At 35.9% G+C, this 17,652-nt stretch overlaps 1 protein-coding gene across 7 annotated transcripts in view; it reads left to right on the top strand.

The window, feature by feature from the left end:
- Window positions 1-17,652, top strand: part of LOC142981658 (uncharacterized) — a 49,211-nt gene that overhangs the window by 22,596 nt on the left and 8,963 nt on the right. For 6 of the 7 annotated variants that reach the window (XM_076127698.1, XM_076127703.1, XM_076127699.1 and 3 more), the window contains exons 3-9: window positions 7,464-7,644; window positions 9,351-9,612; window positions 10,055-10,235; window positions 13,507-13,653; window positions 14,066-14,172; window positions 15,049-15,145; window positions 17,238-17,321. In XM_076127698.1, coding sequence (XP_075983813.1) covers window positions 7,464-7,644; window positions 9,351-9,612; window positions 10,055-10,235; window positions 13,507-13,653; window positions 14,066-14,172; window positions 15,049-15,145; window positions 17,238-17,321 — 1,059 coding nt within the window. The remainder of the gene's footprint in view (window positions 1-7,463; window positions 7,645-9,350; window positions 9,613-10,054; window positions 10,236-13,506; window positions 13,654-14,065; window positions 14,173-15,048; window positions 15,146-17,237; window positions 17,322-17,652) is intronic. The other variant, XM_076127700.1, reaches the window with a different exon arrangement.

Here is a 17,652-nt window from a genome sequence, read left to right on the forward strand (position 1 = left end):
AATAAATTTCTAAAAACATTTAAAGAATTTTGAATTTTCTGTGTACTCTCCAGAATGTCCAGACCTGTAGTATAAAGCACAAAATCATCTGCATATTGACAAACATATATACTTGAGCTAATATCTCGACAAATTTTGAAAGTAGCAATGTTAAAAAGTAAAGGTGACAAAGGGTCACCTTGGGCTAAGCCATTGCTCGCAACTCTAACTATCGCTTTCTCTCCTATATCACGCGCGATTTCCAGACGTCTTTCACTGAGAAAATTCCATAAATACCGACAGATACTTCTACCTATGTTCAAGTTGTCTAGAATAATAAGCATCTTATTTGTCTGAATATTATTGTACGCGCTTTCAACATCCAAAAAGCAAGCAAGTGTCGGTGTCTTTTTTGTAAAACCAATTTGAATTTGCGTCACCAAACGAGCTAGACAGTCTAGGCAGGATTGACCCCGCCGAAAGCCAGTCGTAAACGGAGATAAAAGCTCATTTCTTTCTATAAACCATTCAATTCTTTTCTCTATCATTGAATGAAATATTTTACAAACACAGGACATCAAAGAAATAGGTCTAAGCTTACCATCGTTGCCTGGCTTTGGGATGGGTACAATTTTAACACTACGCCATTGTGACGGGACGGAACCGGAACTGAGTATAAGGTTATATAGTCGTAGTAAATATAATTCTGCGGCCTCAGGTAAATGTGAAAGCATAGAATAAGATATCATATCTTCACCTGGGCTTGTGTCTTTACTTTTGAAACATTCACGCATTTCATTCAAACTAAAATCTGATTCTAGCAATACGTTAGCAGATAAAAAGGATGGTGGTTCAGATGTAACGAAATCAGGTGTGAGACTGTGCAATAACTCTGTTTTAGCTTCCGGTGGTATATATGCTTTAGATCTGTTAAACCCCTTCACCCATCGCATCTTATTCCATACCTCAGACACGGACATTGAGTGATCAATAGTCGAACAAAATGATTGCCAAGCATTCAGTTTGGCTTTAGATATAGCCCGTTTTGCATTTAAGATTTTCTCTTTTAAAATAATTAAATTATTGGGAGTAGGATTTTTCCGAAATTTAGCCAGAGCCAGTCTTCGTTCGCTAACTAATTTTGAGATGACTTGAGTCCAATAACTTTTTGGTCTAAAATTACTGTTTGGATTGTGACATGTTCTCTTTATGGGTATACTTTTGTCAGCGGCAATATTTATTCGATGAATAAAATTATCATACATGGGTTGTACATGTGTTATTTCTATTGGGAAACATAGGTGATTAGTTAAATATGTTCTATAAGAATTCCAGTCCGCTAATTTGTAATGACGAATTTTAGAAATATGCACATAGTCTTGATAACTCATTTGAATTTTAATAAATAAATGATCACTGCCCAAGCTCTCATTAGTTACTGACCATTCAAAGTTAATTGCAATATCAGCTGATGTGAATGTAATGTCTGGAGATGATTTTTGGAGACAGTTATTGACTAGTTTAATTCTCGTAGGATCTCCATTATTTAAAGAAATAAACCCATACTCTAAAGCTGATTCATAAATCTGTTTGCCTCTATTATCATTCTTGTAAGACCAGTTACTGTGGTGAGCATTAAAATCTCCTACTATCATACATTTTTTCCCAAATTTCGAAAAAATTGTATCCCAATCCGTTTGCAAAGTACGAACCGAGCTTGGGCAGTAAACCAGTATTATGTGCTCAATAATACCGCAATTGATAAGCTTAATACATATAATTTCGATTCCAGAATTATTTGTACTCACCGGTATTTTCTGGGACTTAACTGACTTATGAATTATCACAGCAATACCTCCATAGGAATCATCTCTGTCTTGTCTGTATACATCATATCCATGAATTTTACAAGACACACTATAGTCTAACCACGTTTCACTAACTAGAGCAATGTGTATACGTTCCTGTGATAACAACAGCTTAAATTCCTCCAGTTTAGGTCTCAAGCTCTGTGCATTCCATTGCATAAAATTCAACACAAAATCCTTATTATTAGCCATAACTAAATACATTCATAATTTTGCCCACGAAGTCCAGATCTTTAATTAAGCTAGTCACAAACACTATTAACTCTTCAAAAATACATCTACATATGCCTTTAGCTATGTCTTCAAAATTTGTTTTGGTCATACAAATATTTTTTAACTTTTCTAGTAGATACTTGTAGTCTCTAGTAGTCGATTTAGAACCACGAGTATTTTCAGTTCCATCATTTTGTTCAGGCATATTTTCGGTGGTAGAAAACAATAAAACATCTTCCGTTCGCTCGCAAGTTTTTTGAGTTGTATTTGCAGACTGTCTCTTCATCGATTTACTTCTCAAAATTGGAGACGCGGCAGAAAATGTAGTATTATCTTTTTGAGCATTGTCATCAACTTGTTCGTAGTTTAAAGTATCCTTGGCTACATAAGTATTAGTTAATACTACATCTCTGTAAGTTTTGGCGCTTTTGACAGGTCCATTTTCTGAATATGCTGACTTTTCTATGGCCGTAGTAGTTTTAAGGTTCTCGGACTTCTCTACAGGCTTCTCAGGGCTCGATTCGTTATAATGAGTTAAATACACTTCGAGAGCTTGTTTATATGTGCAATTCAGCTCAGACATTATATTCCTAATCTGTTTTTCTTTTAAAAATGTTGGACATTTGCTCTTGTCTAGCGCCATATGATTTCCTTTACAATTTATACACTTAAATATTTTAGTTTCACAATTAGGGTGACTATCAGAGCATTTTGGACAGATAATTTTCTTTATTGGACATGTTCGGCTTAAGTGTCCAAACTTCCAACATTTGGAACATTGTGAGACTGGAAATATGTATGGCTCAACTTTAAACCTATACCCGTATCCAGAAATATACGGGGGTAAAGTTGAACCTTTAAAGGCTACGCGAATAGTCTCGCTGTCAACCCATTCACCGGTTTCAGTTTGCCTCTTTAATCTTTTTATGGATATAATATCACAGTCACATTGCAAGTTGTCTCTAATTTCTTCCTCATTCATGTCCAAGTCCACATATCTGACTATACCGTATGATATTGTGACTTCATCAATTAATCGACAATTATAGTTTAAGTTTCTAAAACATTCAGAATTTATTAACTTTTCTGCCTCCTGTTTATTCTCAAAATATATATAGATTTTGTAGGGATTTTTGTAGTTAATTTTTTGGATATTCAGAATATCTTGTGATCTAAGTAATTTAGCCATACCAAATTGTTTTGGCAAAACCTCAATTCCTGTTACACAAACTATATATGTGGGTACAGACTTCGGGTCAACAGGGCTCATTGCGTTCTTGATGGTATTATAAGTATTAGTAGTTAAATCAGTAGAAATCTTCGATTTTTTATTCTTCTTCTTGAAAGTAATAAACTCATCCTCCTCTATAATTTCTTCAGAATCTTTTTCCTCACTGTCCTGTCTAGGTCTCTTCTCTGGCCCTAATAAATTTTCTTCCTTCCTTTTCTCCAATAACTGCACTCGACTTCTCTCAATACACTCTTCAACTTGTTGCTCACTCATCATAGTCTCAGATATATCTTCATCACTCGTAATACTGTCAGAGTCATTTAAAATTACATCCATCAGGTAATATAAATAAACATTACACGATGTCCTGGAATAGTTGAGATAAGCGAAATGTACTCGGCCAGTGATCTGTGCCTGCAAAAGTAATCTATGTTGTATATAAATAAAGGAAGTATACAACTTAATTTAAGCATAATGTTATGTAGTTTCGGTTTAGCGTGTGGGAACCTTAAGATTGATGGAAACTAAAGTTATTTACTAGACAAAACCATGCACTTCATTTTTAAGATAATTTATCATGCAGCCGCCATCGATGACATCCTATGATTTTGTTACTACTTTTTAGTATAGCCATTCAACTTTAATCAAGTACTATTTAGTGCAAGCATCTTGTTTTTCTTGACCTTATCAAACGACATGTGGGAATGGCACTATATGCATAATATCCTAAATAATATTCATTACTCAGAGCAAAAGATCTCTATATAGCATTTATAGAGAATGATTATGGATAATATCAATAATCTTCTGATTAAATCGTCCTAAATTACCCGATACATTGTCATACCAATTCGTTCGTCTCCAACTGTGAATATAGTGGCTATTTTTTGCCCCATTACCTTTCTCATTGATTACAAAAGCTAGACATATTAGCATAGTAGTATTTCAAGGCTTCAAAGACAGATGAAAAGCAAGGATAGTTTGAAAAGATCTTTCTTTCCGTTTTGTGGTTTGTGGTCAACCTTGTGGTATATGAAATGACTCATGTTACTATAGCATGTATACATATAGACAAGATTTTTTGGTGATAACTTGCTTCTAACATGACTGGACTTCGAAATTAAGCTTTGGGAAAGAAAACTTACTGTTAAATGTTTCGGGTATGTGTGTTGGATAAACAGTCTGATGGATAAAATTACAACAAGAATTAAATAATCTGCTAGTTTTCCTCTTGATAAACTTCTTTTTCTTCGTGTTTCAATGTTTTTTTAGATTATTAACTTCAGTTTCGAATTAACTATAAATACGGTTATAAATAAGCTGTTGATTAGCTAACCGATACTTATCTAGACGATGTAACTGGTCCTGAATCTGTTTACTTCAGACCTGAATGATTTGAGTTTGTAATAATATTCTGAATAGTTGTATAGTAGTGAGTACGATGTAGCGATTCTTTAAATTCATAATAGCCATCAAGTGTTGATTCTATGAATACAACATAACGTACCGTGTGATAACGCCCGCTCGCAATTTGTAATGCTCTGTGAAATCAAAAGTTGAAAGATCGTTGTATCATCAAATTATAATTGTTCACGGTCAATGACCCGACGCCTACAGCTAACACGAAACACAAACATACGAGACAATTAAATCGTTTTATGTGATAAAATCATAATAGATTGTTATCTGCGAGTGTTTTGTAGATTATTTGCCTTTACGCCGATGTACAGGCTTGCCTTGTGGCGTTACTTACATGTCTTGGTAGAAAATGTTACCTCCGGTTCCATTCTTTATAAGACTACTTTTTGGATAAGTTTTTTTACCTTCACAATTAGTATTGATAGTTTTTTCTTACCTTTGATAGGATGTTATCTAGCACTTATTACTTCTTAAATACTTACCGTAGACCTAAATGATGTTGTACTTAAGTTTACCTTCAACTTGACGTATGATCTTACTCTGACGTTAATTCTCTAGTGTAATTCATTATTAGTTATTTCTAAATACTCAGTTACCATGTAACAAAGAAGAATTTACTTTCACATTCATTTAAATTTGTCCACATTTTTCTAGAACGTTGAATATTAACAAGCACAATCTTTTTGCTCTTATCTGTGCTTTCTCAAAAGTCATATCTAAATAATTGTACCGCCGCTAAGTCCATTCATTTCTTAACATTTGAGTTCATTGATAATTCAGCCTGTGTTTTGGTTCAATTCCCTGTCGGCGTGTAAACAAAGAAACAGATAAACACCCACCAAACATTTCTCAAATCATTTGATCTTTGACCTTTCAGTTTTAAGCGGTACCGCAGTACTAATGTTTAATGTATTTATGTTTTATTTGGCATGGAAAGCTTTTCCTTTTACTGCCAATTAGAAAAAAAAAACAAATCTGCCAAAACATATATCTTTTCCGTTTACCACTTGTTACAATGATAACAGCAAGCCATTTACGATTTTAAAAAAAGCATTTCATATTTTTCAGAAATAATACATTTAAAAAAAAAAATTATGCTCGTTATGATTCTAAATGTACTTTTGTGCATATTATTTGTTATTTCCTTAAGCAACTTAATTCATCACTTTTGCACAGTACTCAAGTAAAGCCTAAAGCATTCTAAGTCCTAAAAAACCAAATTCCTTGATTTTCAAGTACCACGTTTCATAGATGTGAACGGTAAGAATGTGCTAGTATGCGGCTACTAAATAACAGTTTTCGCCAATTATGCACAAGTTTGACCTTGAGAACATGTCTGCTGAACTCGTGTCCCGTCTAACCGTAATGTCATGTGACGTCATCACACATTACTAACTGCTCTTCTAACAACCTGTACAATGTCCACTACAGATATATGAAATTTTCTTGAAATATTCATTTTACAAAGATTGATCTTAATCATTTCTTCTGCTAACAGGATTTTGCTAAACTACAATTACAAATCGGACGTATTTAATTAAGTTTATGTCATCATAGTATTGTTATTAATATCTTAACGATTAATTGAAAAAAAAATCCTTTTAATTTGCAATACTTACTTCCGACTAGCGACCGCAAGGATGTCCTAAATATAACCTTTAAATAAATAAAAAATACGTCTTTTCCGGGACGCAGAAACGTAAGGGACGAATTTGCTGCAATCTCTACAAACTTCTTATGCAACTTATTATACAGGACAACCATTAAACTTGACCAAAACACAACCAAATGCATAAAATAACCCCTTTTTCTTATAGAGTTAGACAGAGACCAAAGAGCGCCACTTAGTACGATCCTTACAAACCTACCTTGCCTCATTCACATCCATACATCTTGTCATACCGCCGGTTACGAGTACTACGCACCTGACCTCTTTACAAGACATCACCGATATGATGAATAACCAAATATTCTGTAATATAAAAGGCAATGACAGTAAACGTTTCAGAAGATGTGAAACCCAGTATTAGTAACAATAGACGGCTAAGAACAATGCGTGTATTACACGTTACTTGTTTATGCTAACTACATAGGGTACTGTAAACATACGTAACTCGTAGCACATTTTATTCAGACAAATCTATACTGGGAAGGAAATAAAAATATCATTTATAGGTGATAATCTTAAGATATCATACAGTTTTGATTTGTTTCCAAGACTTACGGTAAGCAAGCTTTTGTAGCGTCCAAAAGTTTTTAAAGACAATTTGTTTATGAATATCTGGGCTAAGCCAACAAATTAATAGACACCTTTTGTAAAACATAATATCAATCAATCAATACATATAAAACTTTTCCGTTACTGACTGCCTGACTGATGGACAACGCACAGCCGAAGCTACTGAGCGTAGAAAGTCTATGAAGATACCTTAGGATGTGTACAGGAGCACTGAGAGTGGAGGATATCCATAAATTCTTCTCCCGAAGGGGTTAAAAAGAGGGAAAATAATATATGAAATAGAAACAACCATTAACAAAATATGATGTCTCAGAAATATGCACTAAGTAATAAAGAAATAACTATGTGAGGTAGGCTGCTAGTCAAATGTTTCAAAAGATTACTTCACGTCATATTTAGGGGCCATTTTCTTATATTTTCGTATCCCCAAGTCACAGAAAAGATCCGATTTCAAAGCAGCTTGTATAAGCATCTAAAAGAACAATAAAATAATAGTATATCTTTTGTTTTACAGGTGGTGCTGGAGGTGGCGCATCGTGTAGACCAGGAGGGCGTAGTAGCCGTCGACTCTGTAGTGGAGAAGCTGATCTTCAAGCCCCAGGATGTGGTGTCCATCAGAGCCAAGGACTCGGACCTTGAGTACGCCACGCATGACGTGTTTCAAACAGACAGTGCTATCTCTAGCAAGTTCAATGGTAAGGACACATTTACATATATTATTAATACCTTTTATTTGGACTAGATGTTTATTGCCTTACGTCTTGTTAGCAAATATTGTAAAAGTATTTTTGGGTACAATTCTTGGCAGATTAGGATATCAACAAATTAGTCGGAAAGCTTTTTGTATGAAGAGGAGGTCCTTAAATCAAATTCACGACTTACCTTATTTCAAGGACCAAAGTAGTGACTAGATAGTGTTTTTTCACTTACCCGTGCTTAATAAATGTTGGAGGTAATTTCGCCAAGCTTTCTCAAACGTTATACGTGTAGGTTAATGAATAACATGAACGCTAAAATAGTTTACAACGTTAATACACAAACTTCAGACAAAATACCCTTATTTTGCCCGTTCATTTACGGCCCCAAACACGTCAAATTAGCATAAAATCAAATTAACTCCAGTATTAACGATATTACTTGTCAGACAAATGAAAATTGTTCCACGAACGATACTAATGACCTGTTTCGAATGTCAATTGAGAGTTTTTTACGACTATTTTCGTTATATATTATGTTTTTATATGAATTGAAAAGTTTGGAGCTGAAAATAATGTATATACGGTGACCGCCCACGTCCCCGACGTCTAGACGAATCGATACACTATATAAGTAGACACGACTATGTAATCTTACTTAATGTTAGATTACAATTCGTTGAGTTCAGCTACAGGTTGTTAACGCTCGTTTTGAAATTTCTTATTTGTTTTTGAGATCAAAGAGATTTGAAGTAACTATTTTCGAAAAGTCATTGATGTGCTGCTATCAATGACTTTTCTAAAATATGTGTAAGAAGTAATTATCACTTGCTCTATCGGTGAAGGAAAACATCGTGATGAAAGCTTGCATGTCCACTTGGTCAGTGTGATGGACTTAAGGCCTTAGGCCAAGTATGTTGACTATGTTGTTAGTCCTTAGTCGCGACCTAGGGGTTATGTGTAGGTGTCTATATACAGCTTAAGTAACTAAGTTAAGTAGCTAAAGTAGAGAGCAAAGCTCACACAGTTTGATTGTTTCTTCAGTTTTAAGGAGGTGATCAGTTACAAAATGCTCGAAATAAATTACAACCCAATTTGCTCATAAAAATGTAATAAAAGACGATGTGTAGCGAGCGTACGTCATAAAAATAATGGCCACTTTTTACCATTGTCTCGTAAAATATATACGTTCGAGTATAAGTGTCGATAATTTAGCGATAACATGAAACTTACACGTAACTTGCTAAGTTTCACGTATTGGGTTTGTCCACTTTAGATAAGTCATTATGGCGAAAAGAAATGACGTATTTAAATAAACAAAGTGTTGCTTAAACAAGTATGATTTTTATGTTAGTCATTGTCGTAGAAAGGGGGATTTTCTTAGTTTTTTGATAAAAGCAAGTCATACGTTAGTTAGTTTGGTGTGCTTATTGCTATAACTGTAAAATAGTATAGAAATAATTGTTCAAATGTATTTTTTTTTATCCAGAAAGTAGAGATCGTATTTGTATGCTGAGTGCTTACATATCGGCATTTTTGTACAAACCAAATGCTATTTACCGGGGACGTTACCAAGTTTCTGGTTAAATCTAATCGAACTCTCTGGGATCAGCTTCTTATTCAAATGCACGTATGTCACCGAACCACCGAAACTTATACTTTCTTTCTTGGACTTTCCTTTATACCAAACCCCTTTTTCCATGCAGGAGCTGTATCAAACAATGGGCGTTCAGCTGAAGAGCGCCACTTAGAGCCGTGGGACGGTTGCGACGGCGATCAGAGCGACGCGCCGGCGCTGAACGGAGACGCCTTGCTCGAGGAGCTGGAGCTCGACCACCGCGCCAACGGCTGGGACGCCAACGACATGTTCCGCAAGAACGAGGAGGTGTACGGAGTTCATAGCACGTACGATCACTCGCTGGCCGGGTATACGCTGCCGCTGCAGAGGAAAGATACTCAAGACTACAGGTAATAAAAAAAAATGACATGTTTATGGTGTCTTGTGTGTTTCGCAGTAATAAACTCATGTTTTAAATGGTAGAACCCTTACCCGACACATTACGAAACTTCTTGGAAACATCTCAAACTCTGAGAGTATTTGAACCTCATGGTCTCTAAAATAGAAAAATAATGCCTAAATCATCTCGACAATCACCGTTTGGTCGTTGGTTTAGCTCTTTCGCACAGTAAATAACTATGAAATGTGTTATTTCATTTATTTAATAACGACACATAAACATACTTACACGTTCGCGTAATGTCTCAAAACAAGCTTGCAATTCCCGCTAAGTCTTCCCTCGTAATACTCAACATTGGTATTTTTTATTAAACTAGTCAAGAAAGTGTCCCTTAATATCCTTATACCTTTTCAACTAGTAAATCTTTTACTTACCATATGTGTTGTCAACAGAGACGCAGAAGCGAAAGCGGAGGAGATAGCCGCTGAGATAGAAAGCGCGGCGACGTACAAGGCGCGCATCGAACTTGAGAACGGTGATGAGGAGGAACGATACGCGGCAGTCGTCAGGCCACAGGACGGAGCCTCTAGCGCTGGCAAATACGTTATCCCTAATAAAAGGAAAAATATGCAGGTGAGCACACTAACACATGATATATACCTTAGTTTAAGAGAAAAATTGCAAACGGAGATAGTGCAATGGATCTAAATTTATGGTCATACACTAGTCCCAAAAATTAAGGGATATAAAAAAAGAATCCAAATTTTTGGGTGATTTTCAACAAGCTGTAACTCCGAGGAAAATGGTCGTACAGAAAAAATAAAAACAACAAATTGTAGCTCCAGGTGTCTAGTTTTTAGATATGACCATGAAATTTTTTTGTCATCGCCAGGTCTGGAGAAATCCTACGAAAACTACCAAAAAAAAGTTTTTCCAAATTTTTTCCCTCCTAAAAAAAGGTCCACGGGCTTCAAAAATGTTTTTTTGATTCTTTCGTTCTAAAGTTCTTTTAGAAAATTTAATCCTCTTTAATTTGCCGTATTCAAAAAGCCTGTACGACGATTTGCCACGGAGTTATCGTCAATCAAAGCAAAAAAGTTATTTTTGACTTTGATATTCAATAACTCCGGAAATAATCATTGTATAGGAAATCAAAGGAGGGTTTTGAAAACTGCACAATATTCTCTATAAGAAAATGTAAACATCTTTTAAGAAAAAAAATTTTTTTTGAATTGAAAACTCTGACTGAAAAAAAGACAAAAATTCGCAAAATTAAGGATATTTGGATAACTTGGTATAACTTTGGATAAAATGGATGAACGAAGGATATCGTCGGTAATTTTTCAACCTCAAAGTGTCCCCTAAAATCCCTCAAAAATTCAAAGCGCTGCGATTTTTTTTTCATTGTGCCCCGAAGCTTCAAATTCTTTGTTGTTGCAAAAATCACCATTGTGAGCAATTTTGTGATTTTTATTCATTTTTTTAATAAAACATTTTTTTTCTCTCTAAAATCTTTATTTTTTCGATTAAAAAGCAAATCGCAAAACGAGAGATCGTCTATCGCTGCCATGAAGTCAAAATCGAGATTTGTCAGTCCATAAGACACTGGTCCACTGTCTACGACTCCAATCGTGATGGTCATGCGCATAAGCCAATCGGGCTCGACGATGTCGTGGAGTGAGCATAGGCACGCGATTTGCTTTTTAATCGAAAAAATAAAGATTTTAGAGAGAAAAAAAAAATTTCATTAAAAAAATGAATAAAAATCACAAAATTGCTCACAATGGTGATTTTTGCAACAACAAAGAATTTGAAGCTTCGGGGCACAATGAAAAAAAAATCGCAGCGCTTTGAATTTTTGAGGGATTTTAGGGGACACTTTGAGGTTGAAAAATTACCGACGATATCCTTCGTTCATCCATTTTATCCAAAGTTATACCAAGTTATCCAAATATCCTTAATTTTGCGAATTTTTGTCTTTTTTTCAGTCAGAGTTTTCAATTCAAAAAAAAATTTTTTCTTAAAAGATGTTTACATTTTCTTATAGAAAATATTGTGCAGTTTTCAAAACCCTCCTTTGATTTCCTATACAATGATTATTTCCGGAGTTATTGAATATCAAAGTCAAAAATAACTTTTTTGCTTTGATTGACGATAACTCCGTGGCAAATCGTCGTACAGGCTTTTTGAATACGGCAAATTAAAGAGGATTAAATTTTCTAAAAGAACTTTAGAACGAAAGAATCAAAAAAACATTTTTGAAGCCCGTGGACCTTTTTTTAGGAGGAAAAAATTTGGAAAAACTTTTTTTTGGTAGTTTTCGTAGGATTTCTCCAGACCTGGCGATGACAAAAAAATTTCATGGTCATATCTAAAAACTAGACACTTGGAGCTACAATTTGTTGTTTTTATTTTTTCTGTACGACCATTTTCCTCGGAGTTACAGCTTGTTGAAAATCACCCAAAAATTTGGATTCTTTTTTTATATCCCTTAATTTTTGGGACTAGTTTACTAGAGGCCGCCCGCGACTTCGTCCGCGTGGAAACCCTTCCCGATCTCTCGGGAAGTCCGGGATAAAAAGTATGCATGTAAAGCCTATGTGTTATTCTGGTTCTTCGGCTACCTATATTCCAAATTTCACCGTAATCGGTTCAGTAGTATTTGCGTGAAAGAGTAACAAACATCCATACATACATACATACCTACATTATAATATTAGTAGGATAAGGACGAACAGACGATGGATCTGGTACCCATGGTAAAGAGGTCTTTGCCCAACAATAATAATTATGGGAACTAAGAGGCGTCTACTGTTGGACATAGGCCTCTCGTAGGATACCATAACACCTGGTGCCGGGCAGCCCACTTATAATGGACTTAAACGACGCCACCATTTCCCAGCAGTGAGTCTCGAAATTCTAATTAAAAAAAAACTATTACGTTATAGTTGATGGCAATTTAAAGATAACACGCATTCCATTTGATTTATTATAATATACGGGGAGGTTTAATGAGAGAATAAGACATTTTTTACATATCATTTTTTTGCTAGAAGATCCAATTCACCCAAAAGGATTATGTAAAGTTCAATGATATTGAAGTTAACTATACATTGTGTTGTGTTAGGTTAAGCAACTAGATAGAATAGATTATGATAATGAAATATCACACACACCTACAGTTCCATATAACTGATAAATTGTTATTTCTGTGTGTGTGTGTATTGTTTAACGTTAATGACCTCTTAAGTGCGTGTTCGATAATTCGTGACAGGTGATCAGAGATAAGCCTTGTATTGATAATTTTGGAACTATGTTTGTTTTAGTCTATTTATTAGAATAAGACTATTTTCCGATTTCATGAACGTAGTACTTTAACATAGCGGTGTTATGTAGTCTGCGTCTATCCATATGGGAAGAAGACGTGAGTTTATGTATGTATGGATATTGCTACTAGGCTAGGATGATCCTTCTTACCATTGGTGGAATGTCTGAACCAGTGCACGTAACATCACAAAACAAAAGTGAAATAAATGATTTTTTAGACTGACTTTGCTTCTCATAAATCGATGGTTAAAATACAGTAATAGATTGGATTAGAATGTTATGTAAAATTGTTGTAATATTATTATTGACTAAGACTGCGTAAACCGGGTGTATGTCCCCTATTAGGCTTGCTACACGCGTATTCGGTTCGGCAATATTATGTGAACAACAAAACCGAATCAACTCATTTGTTTGGCTTGTGCTGATCGGATTTATCTACATATATTCGGTTTTGACGCCCGGTTAGTTCGATTAACGCTGAACTAAATATCTGTAAGCCTTGCAAGCGAGACTGCAGTAGTAATAAAACACTTTACATAGTATGTAATTGTACTAAATTCTTTATTATTTGTTGTAGAGCGGTAAACTAGTGAAGCCCGGCGCGAACAACGGTGGGTCCCCGCCCGTGCCAGTGATGCGGCCGCCACAGCCGCCCAAGGACAAGGAGCATCGCCCGCCGCGCCCCGGCCTCACGCCGCCCGCCGACAGGAGGCAGGATGAAGCGGTAAACCACTTTGTTCCTTTCAATACAATATTAACACCTGTTATGTGTATACAAAAGATTGTTAAAATCTGTTGATTGACAAATTTAGTTAGTTATATTTTACAGTATCTCCAAACTAAGCCAATTATAAAAGATGTACTTTGATCTGAAGTCCTCTATTTGAATACTGTAAGTATTACAGAAATGGAACAATGAATAAGAAGATACACTGAGCTACGCTAAACTTAGTATGCTTAAGAATGATATTAATTGTTTACCGATCGATGAGCGTAACTCATACTTATTACGAAATTTATTTTCGTTTATAAAAAGTTACGATACACTTCCTTATTAACGGTTAACTTTAGAATATAAGTGAAGAAATAAATCAATGTTATCAAATTGTAATATAACATATATAATGTGCTTGCAGGCCATGAGCGTGGAGCGCCAGGTGAGCGCGGGCGCGGGCGGCAAGACGTACGCGGCGCAGGCGGGCGGCTACCACGTGGCGCCCTTCCCGCCGCACCAGCCGCATCCGTGAGTACTAACTACAGCGTGCCAGCGGAACGCTTACTATACTTACTTTGTAGAAGAGTTTTAACAACTGTCCATTATGTCCCTAGAACGTAAATGTGCCACCGCTACTTTTACCATACTTACTATAAAGGAGAGTTTTAACAATAGGGTAGATGACTACAAGTCAAATCAACTTCTCTTTATGCAATGTCACAAATGCATTTTAGTATAGGACTACGAAATAGTGTTGTCACAGTTTCGTATTTTCGTTGGTAGGTTGTTCGGTAGTAATTACAATTTCAACACTATTATTCACCAAAATTACATAGCCTGGGCGTTTTATATGAGCTTTTAAAGAATACATTAATAATTTTTCGTTAACCCAGTCAACTACCCAATTGTCGCGATTCGTCGCATACTGCTCCATAGAACGCAAATACAGTAGGCAGGTGGTATAGTATCCGTCAGTCGTACGGCAATTTTCTGTTTTCAGCGGCTTTACAGCTACAAAAATCTTGATTCTTATTTTCAAATGTACTCTTATTTTCTACGCCTTTTTATGGACTTTGTTGTGTTAACAGTAACATGAGATAATACGCGCGAAAAACCACTATAAACCCCTAGTATGCTAAACTTATTAGGGCCCTGACATGGGCAATATACCAAATCATGTGACATTGACGACATTGCTAGAACGCCGCATTTCGAATACAAAAGCGAATAATTTGAACTTAACTAAAGAATGTACCTAATACCGCTTTAAAATCTAACCATTAACATTATAACTTCGCTTTTTATCGTTGAACACCTAACACTAGCATATAAAGTACAAAACACACTAACACTGTTACCATAGAAGTGAAACATACGAGGGTCCTATTGACAATTAAAACGTAGTGTGGTGTATTATTACAGTGCCGCCAGTGGTGGCAGTAAAGTGAACGGTGAGCGAGCACCGCCGCACCGGCAGGGATTCCCGCCGCATCATCATCACGTGAGTACAATAATACTTACATTACATTATTATTTGATGTGCCCATAGCCAGCTGCGGTCACCGGTCGGTAAACGATCCGTGAGTTAATCTTGGCGTGGTCATTCCATAGATGTGACTGCATTGTATTTGAACTGCGCGTCTCCGTAGAGGAACATAAGAAGTCGGTCCCGGTTGTCGTCAATTAAGATAACAGTCGTTAAGCCACGTCAAAGGCATCTAGGCTTGAAAAACTTTGACACTAGGTTGATCACTAACCATACGACAACTAGAAAGTTATTACATGTTTAACAAAATATTTAAAGTTTCATAGCTCTAACCCTAGCAAGTCGAATATTAGTTACTAGTAAAGTGTAAAATACGCTGGTTCAACTGCACATCGCTATTTAATGAGTCACACCAGCACATCAAAATATGACTATTAAACATACTGCATTTAATTTGTGTACTTATGCTGATAATAAAAGTTTTTGTTTTATCAAAATCGGGTCAAAATTACCGAGGTTACAGCGTTATAAAGTTTCACTGCTTTTTAAAATTTGCGTTGCTTCGCGCGCTATGCGCTGACGTCACGACGCGACAGACACGCTTGTTCGACTGCGGGTGATGCGGAGTTTTGATTTGAAAAGTGATTTGCAATTAATATTTAAAGAGTCTGTGTATGTGTATGTGCTATAAATTTAATCATCGTGTTTTTGTAAAATAAGCGTCTACTAAGATATCCTCGATCTCGATCGCCACGCACATAATCATCAACTAGACCCGGGTAAAGAAAGTTGAACTCGTGTACTACTAATAATATTTTTGTGTGTAGTTAATAATAAAATTGAAAGTTTGTTACAACTGGCATTACAAATAATGAGTGTTACGTACCTACCAAGTGTAAATTTGGAAAACATAGTTTGAAAATAAAATTATAAAAAAATATTGTCACCCCTGCCTCTGACTTTAGTCAGGTTGATGGCTATCATATGAACGCATGAATCTACTCCGTAGGTAGTCTTATATGATTGGGCGTGTAATGAGAACTTTTAATTAAACTAACATTTTAATTTTGATATTATTAGATATAATAAACATGGGTTCTTTTTTCAAAACAAAAAACCAACGCCAACTCAACCGCCGCGCTCGGCTCGCCGCCGCCTAGCCTGTGAGGTCATTGAATAGTATCAACTGTTTAGTAGAAGTTCATTGCTACATAGGTATGAACATGATATGGCATCTTGATCTTGAGGAAGTGTTCAAAAGGCAATAAACTTCTATTTAACATTTGCGCTTGACAGTATCTGAACCGGGCTTTAAGTTTTAGATTAGGTGTCTTTAGCAAAAATATAAAACAGTTTACATGGTACAGAAAAAAACAATTTTTGGGGTGTTTTTTCACTGGAGTTAGTACACATAGGAACAATACAATATTTTCTAACCATTTCGTTTGTCCAGTATAAGCAAAACAAATTATTTAAAGCGAAACCGCGAGAGCGCAACGAGCCTATGTAGGTATCGGCAAGTACTGACGAAATAGCAGTGTCGTGAGACGACGTCACACGTCCGTGCGGCCGCTTCGCCGGAGTTTGGCGCGAAGGCCATACTTTGACGTTTAATATCTCGGTCATTTTTGAAGATACAAAAAAAATAAAAACAGATTTTTTGTCCTTGAAGTACCTAGTTTTTAAATATGCTCATAACAAAAATCATTGGTGTGACTCATTGTTTGCTATGAACTATGATGTAAGTAGTTGGGTTTGATTTTAACGAATTAACGAAACTAACGATTAGTAATGATGAAGTTGGTAATAAATATGGTTTTGACTGGTTGAGGGCTCAATATAATGCCTTTTGTTGTGTGGGCATGAATGTTCGTCGACTCTCAGTCGAATAAATATAGTTTTAACGACCTAAGACATAATCTATCAAAGACGAAAAGGCGCTAAGGCACTTGTCCCACCGCCGACGATGAACGAGTAACGAGTAGAGCTAGAATTGAAAACGAGTTGGCGAGCCGCGGGAGCGAGTGCGTAGCGTAATCTACCATGAAATAAAAGCAGACTGAATTTGTTACACTATGATATTAAAGCTAAACGTATATTGTTGTAGAACCCTCCGCCGCCGGACAGTCACAGCCGGCCGCCGCGGCACCACGCGCCCCCGCCAGAACCGAGGAGACAGGACGAAGTGCAGGTATTGTCTGTTCACACGACATTTCATTACTTCATTAACAAATCATTACTGTCAACGGACTGTTGAGTATAACACCTCTCATATTCATGCATTTTACATTTATCATCGAACAAGCTATTGGAAAAATCTTTCATTCTCCTTATCCATTTAAGTACTGAATACTATACTATAACATCTCTTTTTTATTGTTTGGTTCACTCTCGCCTCAAAATGTTTACTGTGTTATTTTAATGTGGCTAATGAAATACATATCAGATTAAGGAAAGAAACATCTAAGTACATATAGAGAACAATTTCGACAGTCATTGTAAAGTTTGTTTTGTCGTGTCTT

Source organism: Anticarsia gemmatalis, chromosome 20, assembly GCF_050436995.1.
Source record: "Anticarsia gemmatalis isolate Benzon Research Colony breed Stoneville strain chromosome 20, ilAntGemm2 primary, whole genome shotgun sequence".
NCBI classification, from domain to species: Eukaryota; Metazoa; Arthropoda; class Insecta; order Lepidoptera; family Erebidae; genus Anticarsia; species Anticarsia gemmatalis.